Raw genomic sequence first — 14,575 nt, 5'->3', positions numbered from 1 at the left:
TGGAATGTGGCTTAGAAAATTTCCAGAGCTCAAGTAATGCCAATCGAAGGAGGAATCAGGACCTAAATAATCAACTGTTTCTACACACTTTTGTTGTGTGTGTGTATGTAAACTTTTTGAATTGACAAATGCTGTGAAAACGTGATTGACTAATAAAGCCTAGATGTGAATGCTTACGTTCCATTTTGGAATAGAAAGGTTTTGAGGCTTCTACTCTGTCTCAAGAAGCGACAAATGTTAAAATGCACAGCAACATGGTGATCTTGCTTGGTACAACCCCAAAACCCAAAGCTGCTGCGGACACCCAGCCCGTCTGTGCAGCTGCCCTGGGGTCGCCGCTCAAGAGTGACCCTGGTTGCGCCAAGCCACGGAGGATGCTGCAGCAAAGTGAGAGCCAGCAAAAGCCAAGGAGGTCAGCTCGCTCTCGGCACCAAAGCTGTCTCGTGCTGTGAGTGAGAGGCCCTATCCATGCAGCTTCTCGGTCTTGCTCGCCCACAAAAGCGGAAGCCAGCAGGAGATACGTACGGCAGGTGTAAACATCTCTGTATTCCATGTGCTCGTAATCGGGAAGAATTTTCATGAAACGGCCCGACTTCACACGAGGGTTTATACCTGAACAGACACAGCAGGGAAAGGGCTGAAGATGGTTCTGCCTCCTCAACTGTAGAAACCTTTTTCACAGGACTCAACACCTGTCCCTCACCGACATCACACGCTTCCCTACATCCTCGACCCCCAGAACCTTGGGAGGCAAGCGGTTGCCAAGGAGGCCGGCCTGGCCAGAAGGAATCGTGGTGACAGGTGTTCCTGTCAGTCAGTGATCCACACCAGGAACTCATGATGGCAGGCCGGCTCGGGACCCCCTCCGGGCTCTCTCCCCATCACCCACCACGATCAGCGGGGCTCACCGAGGTGGGAGGGCAGAGGTTGCAGCTCACAGGTATTTGGGGTGACTGTGTAGGGAACCCTGTGCCCCAACTAGGATCCCCAGCTTGCCCGCTGCACACCTGGCATTGTCCTTCACCTGCTGCATGTGTGTGTTTTGTTTTTGACAAAGGACAGTGTTTGCCAGCCTCCTAACTCAATCAGACCCCTTCACCCCTGGATTGAGATAGCTGACTCTACCATCTAAGCAGGAACTAGGGGCGACTGTCTTCTACCACCTATTCCAGAAGCTAAGTGATTTTCTCCTGGATAAGGCCTTCAAAGCAAATTCACAAAAACACAGTTCCTGCACTGTGAAAATGAAAACTGAAGCTCGCTTTGGCCGGGGCAGATCAAACACTCTGGGGTGTTGATAACAGATAATATGAATCAGTCTCTGGATTTGGCAACCATGTTCAAGGGGTTGAGAACCAGCAGTCAAAGAAGTCTCCAGATGTCCTCCTTTGCCTGTGACCTCGCCGTGGCCCTTGTCCCCTCTCCCTGGCCCACCTGGACCTCCCCCTCTCTCCTGCTCACCTGCCCATCCACCTGTGTCCAGACGTCCCCTCCACAGGACAGATGCCCCCAAGGCCCGGGCAACCCCTCTGCCCACAGCTGAGATGAGCTCTGTGGGGGCCTTCATTCTCACACGTGTTCTCCTCTGGGTGCTTCAGCCCCCAACACCTAGCAGGTATGAGCACCTGCCTCCCTCCAGGACTATTTCGAGGGCTTACAACTCTTAGAGAGAACTCAAGTTGCTTTGAGATGAGATCATCAAATGGCCTGACAAACTCAAAAAGCAGTGAGATGATAAGGACTTCTCATATGAGATCCTCATGGAAACAGCTGACCGTCCCAAAAGCCAGGAAACCTCTCGTTTCTGTGCGCTCACAGGGACTCCTGTGGGGAGTGTGCCTCTGACTTGGACACGACGCCCAGAGCGAGGGCGGCCTCCTGGATTCTCTGCTCTGGGAGACTTAAGATACAGACTCTGGGGAGCAACAGTGGAGCCGAGAGTGGGGCGGGGCCCTGGGGGCACCCCCAGAATGGAAGGCGGGAGGGGAGGGAAGGGGGCACAACCACCTTTCCACCCCTGGAACTCCGGGCTTTGCAGGATTCAAAGTGGCACTGTTCTCACCACTGAGACCACAAGACAGGAAGGAGTTACATTTTCACGAGACGTGACCACTCGGGCCCCAAGACCCACTTCCCCTGGAGACACGCATTCTCTTGGGTGGGTGGGACATGAAGCAGAGGCCAGAGAAGAAACCAAAGTGTAAACCTGCACAGGGAAGGAGGAGCGGGAGGCCTTGCGCAGACCAGCCCTGCCCTGGGCTTCAGGACCAAGGACAGGGGCACGGGGGGTGGAGTGGGGCAGTGGGTTGGGATGGCGTCTGAGGGTGGGTGAGGATGCAGCCCGAGCCCCTCGGCAAGTGGGGAGAAGGGGATACTGGGAGGTGGCCGAAGTGGGGCTGGGACACACAGGGCTCCCAGAGAAGGTGGGAGGGGGCAACAGCCTCAAAGGCACAGCCGAGCGCCAACATCGAGAACCACACGTGCCCAGGGCAGCCGGGGAAGGTTCACGAAGAACTTAGAGCCTCCAACAGGAGATCTCCCCACTCGTGAGCAAATTCTAACCCAGGAACACTGGCCAATCCAACATCCCAAATGGCCACGGGATCGAGGTGGAGAGAAGTCTGATGGGATGAAGAAATCAGCCCAGATTCAGGGACCAACTGCGCCCCCCCTGGGCTGTCTCCCCACAGAGCTGATGCTCCGCAGAAGTCCACACTCTACCTGTACGGGGGATGCGGGACACAGGAGGAGAGGCGTCTCTCAGGGGGACTCTGAGAGCAGCAAATCCACTGAAACGAGGGAACACAGCAAGCGACACCAACGAGCGAGCCCTGACACTGGAAGGAAGCCTCCAGCACGCTGGCTCCCACCCAGCAGCCCGGCCCCCGGGAAGCCCCTCCATCCTGAATCACAGCTTTTTCCGAGCAGGAGCCCGGTCCCCAGCCTCTGGGTGTTTAAGTAAGAAGCACCATCTGGTCTAAGTGTTCAGTGCAGAACTGGTGCAGAGTTCAAAAGAATGTGTAAGCCAAAATCTACCAAGATGGTTTTAAGATGAACACTTAAGGTCCTTTTCAGAGAGGTCAACAGGTCAATCTTAGGCCAAAGAGAAGCGGGCCGTCATGATCCTTCTTACCCCGTCCTTTACTACCAGCCCTGAGCGTTAACAACACACGCCACACCCCGCTGGGCAGGGACAGGCGGGCTGCTCCCTGCGGGACGGTGTGCCCGCTGCCCCTGGGCGACGTCAGTGCCAACAGACACCCTCACAGCCTCACGCAAAGGGCCCTGAGGAAGGGCCAGCAGAGAGGTGCTTGGGGCCGGGGGCTCTAGGCATCACGGAGCGTTGCTGGCGACTCTGGAAAGCAAAGGGGCGGGGACAAGAAATGGGGGCGCTGGGAGACTCAACGTGCCTGCAGGAAACAAGCCAAGGAAGGGCCGGGGCTGGTGCGGTCAGGGTGGCGAGGAGGGGCCCCGGCAGCTGTCACGGCTGCATGTCACAGTCGCTCCTGGTGTCCACGTCTCCAACCAGGCTGCAGGCCTGGGATCTAGAGACACGGGCACCTCCAAGCACACCAGAGTTGTTTCCAGGGCAGCCACGTTTCCCAGAGGATAGACACCTTCATCCACCTGCGCTGCAAAATCAGGGTCATGATTCACTCAGAAAGGGAGAAGAGAGCCCCCGACCTTTTCAGTGCTGTTACTACCAGCGCTGTCTCTACAATGTCAAAACTGAATTTAAAGGGTATCTGAGAACAGACCTGTGGGCTGAGGGCCATGGACTTTTATTTTCCGTGGCTGATGTCACTGAGCACCTGCTTCTGGAACAAGTTAACAGAAGATGGTGACAGATTAACTTACACTTCGCGTAGACGTCTCGACAAGACACGCCCGTGATCTCCAGCTTCCTCAAGTTTTCACAAACGCCGTACTCTGCAACAAGAAACGTTTGCTGGAAATTACAGTCAAGAAGTCATAAAGCAGCAGAAATATTAATAGACGTGCGGGCGGGGGTGGAGCAGGCATGCCTCAGCCTTGGCCTTGTCTTCTCAGCCTGACCCTTCTTTCACTGTGGAGATTTCATGAGCCTTCTCCACATTCAGTCAACACCCTCACTCACCAATGAAGCCACTATTCTATTTTTAGGTAACACCACTCTGAATGAAATAGCAACCTGCCATGTCTATTCTGATAAGCTCTAGAAACCTAATCTCTCAAACCCACAACCGGACATCCTGGTTTATGACCACGGTGTGGCAGAAACTCAGAGTCTGGGGACGATGCGAGTTCCCATGGAAATGAGACCATCACTGGTGTCAGGGTTCCACGAAGGCCCCCCTAACTCCCTACTGATTCTGTTAAACGAAGACACAGCTGGGGCTGCCCAGGACGGCCTTGAAGCAAAACCCTGACACCCACCTCCACGGCCAGTGCTCTGCCCCACCTCGGGGAGAGAAACCCAGGCTTGGAGAGGTTGGTGACTCAGCAGTCCTTCCAGAAGGGGGACTGCAGTCTGGCCAGCAAAAGGCTGTCCACCTCATCACATCACAGACCCCACCCCGGCCCCAAGGCCTGGTCTTTTCAGCGGAATGGATGATGACACTAACCCAATGCTTCTGTGAGGATTTTGACCATATCCAAGCCAAGCTCAAGATGCAGACGGTGGAGAAACTAGTTGGGGCAAGGCGGTTAGCACCTGGCAAACCTCCCCGAGATGGGCCTGCCCGACGGTGCTGCTTTCCCTGCTTCCACTGCTGAAGAACAGACCACGGCCTTGCTCGTCACCAGACAAAAACACACGTTTTATCCTCCTGCCAGGAAGAATGCGGACTCCGCTCTGGAGTGTTACGCAAGTTACAAGAACTTGTGAAGAACTAGATAACGAAATGTGCTTGTTTGTGACCTTGGACGGGGTGACACCTGCATGTCACGTGAGTCACCAGCAAATGAGAGGCCCCGGTTTGTCAAAATCTTTGCAGACCATGCCAGGGACCAGCTGGAAGGGCCACTCCCGCCCTGGGCGGCGACCAGCTGGAGCTGGTCTACCGCGCTCTTGAGAAGAGCTCTGCTCCACGCTGAGCTGTCTTCATGATCCCCCGTCTGCTCTGGGATGTCCACAAGGCCAGGTGGCCCTCCTGACGGCCACAGCGGCTGTCACCACCTCGTGTGCTCTCCATAAACAGCGTCCTTCCCTCGCACCAACCAGGCACTCCAAAACCCTCACCGCACAAGACTGGTGCCTCAGTTTGTTTCCCGTGTGGTGTGCAAAGGACAGCTCCCCTCCCGGTTGCAGCAGTGACCAGCGCACGCGGTACACGAGATGCGCCTCTTGCTGCCTCACTGATGAGACAGTTTGGGAGCCGGGGTTGGCGGGGGGGGGTGGGGGGGTAGTCTTCTCTGAACCACGTGCTTTTGTGATACACGTGGACACTCTGCCGGTGAGATGCAGGGCACAGACCCAAGGCGCATCCAAGTGTGCCCCGGCGGCCTGCAGCACACTGAAGCAGCAGTGCTGCCCCACAGCATCTGCCGAGCCAGTGGGAGATTTTCGCATCTGAGCCCAGCGATCCTCCGACCTGCTAGAGACAACGCACCACCTCCCAGCACCCGCTCAGACTTCCAAGCGAGTCTAAGGTTTTTAGCCAGGATGACCAAACTGTCAAGAATCTCTGCACATCGTGTCAAGAAAAGGTGCTGCTAATATCACACAAGAGACGAACCTGCACGAGCAGACAAACCATCCACAAAAACGTCACTAACAATCAGAAGAAAAGCAAAAGTATGATGCAGTGCTAATAAATACAGCAATGCTTAGTGGGTTTTTCTTAATGTTCCCAAAAGATAATAAATTCACCGAAGCGGAACAATGTCATTCTGACCCAACTGCTCCTTCAAGAAATGTTCAGTATTTTTCACATGATGGAAAAATCTTTTTTTTTTAAACAGTGGCTCAGAACAATTCCACATCCTCTGACTGTTCCATAAACCTTCCCATAAGTCATCAGGGAAAGTGCCCTTAAAATAGCATTAAGGCCAGTGTACATGCAGCACCACAGATCCTTCCCCCTAGAAAAACTCACCAGCGTTAACGCCATCCTACCCAAGACCAGCGTTAACGCCGTCCTACCCAAGATGGTTAAAGTTAGCACAGCAAACCGTGCTGCCCACAGCTGCTTTCTAAGTGCCAAATTTGGGTTGCAGGCTGTCGATTCAAATACTTTCCTTGCTAATCTATGACATACAGTAGCTTGTGAAAGTCTGTTTTGAAAGTGTCTGCTCCAAAAATGGCAACAAGTAAAAAAAGTTGGGAAGGGGGAGAAAAATGGGTGAGCTGGACTTGAGGAAATTTATATTAACCATGGAATTACCATATGATACAGCTATATCCTATTTCTGGGTACATACCCAAAAGAGATGAAAGCAGAGACTCAGAGATGTTTGTACACCCATGTTTATAGCAGCACTATTCACAATAGCCAAGAAGGGGAAACAACCCAAGTGGCCATTGATGGAGGTTAGATAAGCAAAACAGGGTCCATCCATGCGATGGAATATTATTCAGCCTTAAAAAGGAAGGAGGGTCTGACACCTGCTATAGCCTGGCCGAACCTTGAGGACGTTGTGCTGAGTGAGATAATAAGCAGTCACAAAAGGACAATATTGTATGATTCCACTTATATGAGGTCCCTATAGAATAGTCAAATTTCCCAGAGACAGAAAGTAGAATGGTGAGTGCAGGGGCTGAGGAAGGGAAAACGGGGAGTCAGTGTTTAATGGGGACTGAGTGTCAGCTGGATAAGATGGAAAAGTTCTGAAGATGATGGTGGTGACGGCTGCACAACAATGTGAACATACTTAATGCCACTAAACTGTAGCTTAAAAATGGTTAAAGTGGTAAATTTTACTTTGTGTATATGTTACCACAATAAAAAAATTAAGTTGCCACTTCAAATACTCCAATCAGAAAATTTCCAGAAAGCTATTGAACAAATGTTTTGCCAAGACGGAAGAACAGCCCAGGAATCTGGGCCAAGTCGACACTGAAGCTCCATCCTCTGGTGACCTGACTGCCAGGGGCGCACTTCCTGTCCAGTGAGGTCAGTACTGTGTGACGGGTGTTACCGAAAACCCCTGCCCCCAGAGCATGTGTCTGAATGTGCAGGAAGTCTATTCAGTCTCTGCGGGTGGGAATGGGTGAGAAGAGTTTTCTCTCTCCCTCTTTTCCACTCTCTTGCCCCTACAGGAGAACCCAAGGAACACACGCTGCTTCCTGAGGCTCCTTCCCTCAAAGAGAAGATTAACGGAGGCAGTACCTGTGCCAGCCGTGGCTGAGATATGCACACACTCTGCATCGGAATGGAAGATGACAAAGTTAACATCATAATTCTATGCACTGCACCAGCCTTGGCACCTGCAATTAGAGGGAACTTAGCCCCATGCTCCCCATAAATGCCACTTATGAGGGTCCCTGCCACGTTGGAGGGGCACAGCACTAAGACAGTCTCTGAAGCAAGCTGGTGGGCACACAAGATAAGGCTGGAAAGGGGGTGGTCTCCTGGTCCTGCCAGAGCCGGGAGTCCACAGGAAACGCAGAAGCACTAAAGAGTCTCAGGTAGAAAAGCAGCCTGGACCGGGTAACCTGTGGGTGGAGCCAGCAGAGACACACCTGGAGACGCAGGTGGGGGGTCCCGTGAGGAGGCCACTGCACCACCAGGTAAGGCAGAGGTGGCAGGAAAGGATGGGGGAGCCCAGCTGGAACCCAGCTGTGGCCCCCGGCAGGCAGGAGAGAGTGGGAGGAGGGAGAGTGGGAGGAGGAAGAGTGGAGGAGCGCTGCGGGCTTGTTTCCCACCTGCTGTAAACTCACACAGTTTTCCAAGTAAAGCCAAAAGGCAGCATTGATTGGAAATTTAGCGCATTTTTGTTTGCACTAAATTAGGGGATAATTATATCCCTTAATAAAATATGGTTAAAACTTTATTTCCGAGGGACTCCCCTGGTGGTCCAGTGGTAAAGAATACGCCTTCCAACGCAGGGGACTCGGGTTCGATCCCTGGTGGGGGAACTAAGATCCCACATGCCGCGGGACAACTAAGTCCGCGCGCCACAACAATTGAGCTCGCGTACCTCAATGAGAGAGCCCGCGGGCCACAAACTAGAGCCCACGCGCCCTGGAGCCTGCGCACCACAACTAGAGAGAGAAAACCCGCACGCCACAACTAGAGAGAAGCCCTCGCGCCGCAAGGAAGAGCCCGCGCCAAAATGAAAGATCCCGCGTGTCACAACTAAGACCCAACGCAGCCAAAAAAATAAATAAATAAGGAAAATAAATAAATAAAAACCTTTACTTCTGAGGCTGAAAAAGGAGGCAGAGTCAAGGGTGGGAGCTGGTGGGGAGGGGGCTCCGCCAGGCTCAGGGGTGTCAGGCAACTGGCCCCCAGGCTTCCTGACACAGCTGCTCCGAGGACACCCCTGCAACAGCAGAGTGCTGGTTCCAAACCCCTGTGTGTCCCCCAGCTCGCTGCTTTCCTTAGCTATTACTATAACTGCATGAAATGCCTTTTTTTTTTTTTTTTTTAAATAATGTAGCAGATCTGGAAAAACACTGAGCAGCTAGCTCATCCTAGGATGGGAAGAATGTGAAAACCAAAACCTGGATACAGCCCATAGGCATCTCCTATTCAACGCCTAGAATATTCCGGATGCTAACCAACAGTTCCCAAGGACAGCTGACAGCGCCTACATACTCAACGCGACTCCTTCCCAACCAGCTCCACCCCTGCAAAGATGAACAGTCTTGGTGCCAACAGCAGCCTCGAGAAGCCTCGCCCTGCCAGTCAGAGGACGCTGACCCTGTCCAGCTCCACGACAGGTATCCCTGGCCAAGGGAGCCCCACTCCAGCTGAGGCCCACCTGTCATGCCCAGACACTTCTTCCTGGTGCACGCACACCCTCTCGGTCTCGCCACCCACTCGTGAGACCAGGAGGTAAGCAGAGTCTGACTCTGCCATCACCTCACCCCGGACCCCTTCTCAGATTTCAGACACTTCTCGACTCCCCACTAATACTCCTCAGACAGGCTTGGCTACTCTGGGTTTCCTCCCCTGTCCATCACCACCGGGAGGACAGTGAGGGTGTCACTGGCAAAGGATGCTGACTCATGAGTTAGAACCCAGGTCGCCTCCTGACCGGTCCTGGGTTTCTCACAGGACACTTGTTCCTCCAAAGTCCCAAAGATGCCCTTGTATTTGCACACTCTTTCCAGCCAGAAAGACAAACCAAGATCCTCAAATGCATTACGTAATCACTTTGCAAACACAGTGAAACAGTGAAAACGGCCCATCAGTTCTTCCTGGCAAGGCAGCCATATCTGTCCAATTAAACATGGCCAAGGGGAAATCTTCACTCGGTGCTTTCTGGGGGCCAGGTCAACTTCCCAGCTCCCTTTTTTAGGTTAGCAATGTCCCTCAGAGGCACCGTTTTCCTTTACCCTTTCCTACTTTGCTAACCGGAAGGATCAGGTTTCTCTGTGAAGCAGCATATGAGATTCGACTTCCAAAAATAAAGAGACTGTAGTCCTGACAATCAGCAAAGCAGAAGAAAAGGATGAATGTTTCCCTACAATTCTGAGATCCTGCTATATGTCCAGGAGGCGGCCTGCTTTCCTCCTCTCATGGCTGAGGCAGGTACGCCTGCTATATGTCCAGGAGGCGGCCTGCTTTCCTCCTCTCATGGTTGAAGCAGGTACGCTTCTACTACCTCAACACCGCCCACCCCAGCCCCAAAGCAGGAAGGCTCAACAAGCAACTGCTGAACAAGGAACACAAAATATGCCCAAAGCCGACTGCAAAGCCGACAACTTGCCCACTTCACCTCTTCCCAAGACGACCCTTCCAATTTCAGCCATGTTTAACAAAAGCCACATTTCTCACATTTCACATCAGCATATCAAACAGAATAGAAAGCGTTTTCTTCTGCATGCAAATACAAAATTAAACATTGGTTTTTAACTTCCCATTTCTGTCATAAAGCTCATACATTATGGGAAAAGGGTATTTCTAATTATGATGGAATTTAAGCCCACTTTAGACTTACAACTGATCAAAATATTATACAAATAGTATTCCAGGTGTCATTAAAACACTTACTATCAAGGGAAGAAATGGACAAATTATATATTATAAATTCAAAACCTCACTCTCTGTCTCAATATTTAAGAGTTTGGTGTAGAAGGGAAAATACACGTGTGAGCATTTCCTTTGCATTTCCTTTGCTTTTAAATGTTTCTTTTGTTATTATTTGAATGTTCTGATTTAGAACCATGGTCTGAATTTTCTAAACACCTTAGCCTCAGGTAGACCGGCCAGCATTTCAAAATTCACCAACTAAACAGTGAACTGTTAACCAAGAAAAGCCTCCTCTGGGTCAAAGGCAAAGAACAGACTGGGCTTCTACGCTATGCTCTGAGAAATGATGGCTTACTTATAGCCCCACATGCCAGTAACTGCAGGAGGCCTGAAGCCAAAGGAGGGATGCATCAAAACATTGCTCGGCTCCTGACCCCGCGCCCACCCTACAGGCTGGGGTTGCTCTGGTTTGGTTTCCTGTAAGAGGGAAAATAGCGCCTGTTTGGTGTATTTGCCCCCAAAACAGGAGCACAGATTGGGCTTCTCAGTAGCAACTTTCTTTCACCCGCCCACAGAAATACCACCTGAAAATAGTTAATCAAATAGCTCCAACAGGCAGGGGGCTCAAAAGACCAAATTCTATAAAAACAACTGATTTATTATTGTTGACTTATTATTGCTAGGACACTGAAAATTGTGAGATTCTCACCAAGCGCTATAAAGCCTTCTCATTTTAAGTTTGTAGTGTCCCTACCCACCCCTGCCCGAGTCATCCTCTCATTTTACGACGAGCCACTGACATGCTAGCCCTGCCCGTGCCCTGGAAGTCCATCACGGCACAAAACACTCTGAAGCAATAAAACACAGGTGCATGGCACCCTCCTCCCTGTGCCCCTTTCTGTGGCTTGTCTTCTCCTCTGGGAAACCCAATTATCAAAATACAGAAAGCAAACGTGTAAACACTGAGTAGTAAATGTGCAGACTCACTAACGTCTCACTCACCTTCCCAAATGGAAACAAATGGAAGCACCATCGTGCCGTGTCAGGGCCGGACCTGGAGCTTCTGGGCCAGGAAACCTGCTGGGCTAGGACAACCCACCTCTTGCTCACCAAGGCTGGGAGCACTTTGGTTTTTGCCTCTGTGGACATGACTTTGGCCTTAACACCCACCATAACCAAATGTCTAGTTCGGGATGGAAGAAGTTTGGGGCTCAGGGAAATAAGATCAGACTTGTCTCACACACGACTATTCTTATACATATTCCAGTCATAATTAGACTAACCCTATGAGATGCCTATGAATGACGCACGGAACTGCCAACCATCCAATGTTGGACCCAGATGAGCTGGAAATGAAAGCTACTAAAATGAACTAGAGAAACTGAAGACCTTCATAACCTCGGGACGACAATGATTACTTAAACCCAAAGTTAAAAGTGCGTAACTTTGATTAACGCTGTAACTTTGGCAAAAGTCACTTTGACCAACGCGGTAACTTTTGCAAAAGTCACTGTAAATGAAGTTAAAAAGCAAAGGACTGTTGACTATGAGAAAATGTTTTACGTATATTAAACAGAAATCGACCCAGATTAAATAAATAAAACCTGCAAATCAATAAGAAAAAATAACGATAGAGAAAAAGGGCAAAGATTAAGGATACGCGAATAAGAGAAATCCAAATTGCCTATAATTTTATTTCTTAAATGTGCATCTTCACGAGTTATCAGCCATCTGCAAATTAAAATGAGATGTTGTTTCTCACCCAGATTGACACAGATTTTTAGAAATGAATCATTCAAACTACAAAGAATTTAGAGGACACTGGATTAAATGAGATAACTTAAAGAACCCAGACCACAAAGACAGCTACTTTGTGAATAAACACAGAGCATTCCTGTCACTTTCGGTGACTTGCCTGTGCACACCCTCGTGACAGGTGTGCAAAGAGGAAAATACAACTATGTTATATTTGGAGTGAAGAATCACTCCAAAAAAATAACTGGTCAGTATCTAGTAAAACTGCAAATCTCACAGCCCACTACCCCGGCAACACCACTTCTGGATATATTCCTTAGAGAAATTTACAAATTTATCTGCATCTGAAGACACGTAAGAGCTTGTTCGCTGTAACACTGTGTACACTGTATGAAAAAAATAAAAATGAGCAAAGGAACACATGTGGCCTCTTCAAATTATGAACCACCACATAGCGTTCAAGAAGACTGAACCAGACTTAAACGTATTAACATGGACAGAATTTAAAAACACAAGTTGACAGGGGGAAAAGGCAGATGCACAATACTTATGGTATGATATATTTCTTAAAATTAAAGTACCATAAAACAATGTTATACATTGGGGATGTTACAGGAGTATGTATATACAAGTAAACTCAACCCACAATAGTGGTTGCTTCTTGGGAGTGGGAAGGAGAGGGGTGATCAGGAGGGACTTAAATGCTGGCTGAGAGGTTTTCTTTTAAAAAAGGTAGAGATTTCAAAAGCAAATATGACAGAAGACTTAACTGTTATTTATTGGGGATGACTAGGAATATGCCTGTTTTACCATGTTTGTTTTTCATTTTTTTAATTTCTCAAAGTGAAAATTCTCCTAGCTGCTAAGCCACCTTGGTGAAGAAGAGACCTTGATCCTACCGTCACAGTGTCTGCTGTCCCAGGAAAGCTGAACTGAGAAGCACAGAAGCAGGAAAAGAAGGACTGAAGAGTCCTTCTCTGTCTGCCCCCCAAAGTCTTTCTACATCTTCATGAGGACTTCTTATGCTTCCACTAGCAATTCTAAGAATTTGCCCTGAGCTGTACCTCCAGTTAATTTTACTATGTGGCATACCTTTGAGTTTTCTGATTATACAGAAGTCTTCCATTACTCTCTCTTGCTACATACCTTACAGTTTCCCCAGAGACAACACCCGGAGACCACCACACAGGTTTGGCTGACTGATGGAGAAACTCCACAAAGGAACATCTGTGATGAACCTGGGTCTCACAGGTGTACAAAATGCAAAACAAAGCAAATGAAAAGGTGGAACTCTCTTTGCCTCTATTTTAAAATGTCAAAAGGAACTCACTTGCCAAATAGATGACAAAAGGTTAATACTGCTAATATTCAAAGAAAAGAGAATGAAAAGAAATGAAGACAGCCTAAGAGACCTCTGGGACAACATTAAACGCACCAACATCCGCATGATTCGGTCCCAAAAGGAGAAGAGAGAGAGAAAGGACCTGAGAAAATATTTGAAGAGATTATAGTCGAAAACTTCCCTAACATGGGAAAGGAAATAGCCACCCTAGTCCAGGAAGCACAGAGAGTTCCAGGCAGGATAAATCCAAGGAGAAACACACCAAGACACATAGTAATCAAACTGACAAAAATTAAAGACAAAGAAAAATTATTAAAAGCAACAAGGGAAAAACGACAAATAACATACAAGGGAACTGCCATAAGGTGAACAGCTGATTTCTCAGCAGAAACTTTACAAGCCAGAAGGGAGTGGCACGATATATTAAAAGTGATGAAAGGGAAGAACCTACAACCAAGATTACTCTACCCGGCAAGCTTTACAGACAAGCAAAAGCTAAGAGAATTCAGCACCACCAAACCAGCTCTACAACAAATGCTAAAGGAACTTCTCTAAGTGGGAAACACAAGAGAAGAAAAGGACCTACAAAAACAAACCCAAAACAATTAAGAAAACGGTCATAGGAACATACATATCGATAATTACCTTAAACGTGAATGGATTAAATGCTCCAACCAAAAGACACTGGCTTGCTGAATGGATACAAAAACAAGACCCATATATATGCTGTCTACAAGAGACCCACTTTAGACCTAGCGACACATACAGACTGAAAGTGAGGGGATGGAAAAAGATATTCCATGCAAATGGAAATCAAAAGAAAGCTGGAGTAGCTATACTCATATCAGATAAAATAGACTTTAAAATAAAGAATGTTAAAAGAGACAAGGAAGGACACTACATAATGATCAAGGGATCAATCCAAGAAGAAGATATAACAATTATAAATATATATGCACCCAACATAGGGGCACCTCAATACATAAGGCAACTGCTAACAGCTATAAGAGAGCAAATCGACAGTAACACAATAATAGTGGGGGACTTTAACACCTCACTTACACCAATGGACAGATCACCCAAAATGAAAATAAATAAGGAAACAGAAGCTTTAAATTACACAATAGACCAGATAGATTTAATTGATATTTATAGGACATTCCATCCAAAAACAACAGATTACACTTTCTTCTCATGTGCGCACGGAACATTCTCCAGGATAGAACACATCTTGGGTCACAAATCAAGCCTCAGTAAATTTAAGAAAATTGAAATCATATCAAGCATCTTTTCTGACCACAACGCTATGAGATTAGAAATGAATTACAGGGGAAAAAACGTAAAAAACACAAACACA

At 48.7% G+C, this 14,575-nt stretch overlaps 1 protein-coding gene across 4 annotated transcripts in view; it reads right to left on the bottom strand.

Annotated features, from left to right (window-relative positions):
• The window catches only part of FBXO31 (F-box protein 31), a 42,130-nt gene that overhangs the window by 24,243 nt on the left and 3,312 nt on the right, over window positions 1-14,575 (bottom strand). Inside the window, exons 2-3 of one of the 4 annotated variants that reach the window (XM_061173218.1) lie at window positions 3,859-3,930; window positions 526-612 (exon numbers count right to left, since the gene is read on the bottom strand). The exons of 1 other annotated variant lie outside the window; for it this stretch is intronic. In XM_061173218.1, coding sequence (XP_061029201.1) covers window positions 526-612; window positions 3,859-3,930 — 159 coding nt within the window. Of the gene's footprint in view, window positions 1-525; window positions 613-1,461; window positions 3,315-3,858; window positions 3,931-14,575 lie in introns of those variants that run through there. 2 more of the 4 variants (XM_061173221.1, XM_061173219.1) reach the window with 2 other exon arrangements.

The sequence above is a fragment of the Eubalaena glacialis genome, chromosome 18 (assembly GCF_028564815.1).
Source record: "Eubalaena glacialis isolate mEubGla1 chromosome 18, mEubGla1.1.hap2.+ XY, whole genome shotgun sequence".
Lineage (NCBI taxonomy): Eukaryota > Metazoa > Chordata > Mammalia > Artiodactyla > Balaenidae > Eubalaena > Eubalaena glacialis.
Note: the sequence above shows the minus strand (reverse complement) of the source record. Positions and strands in the feature narration are given on the sequence as shown.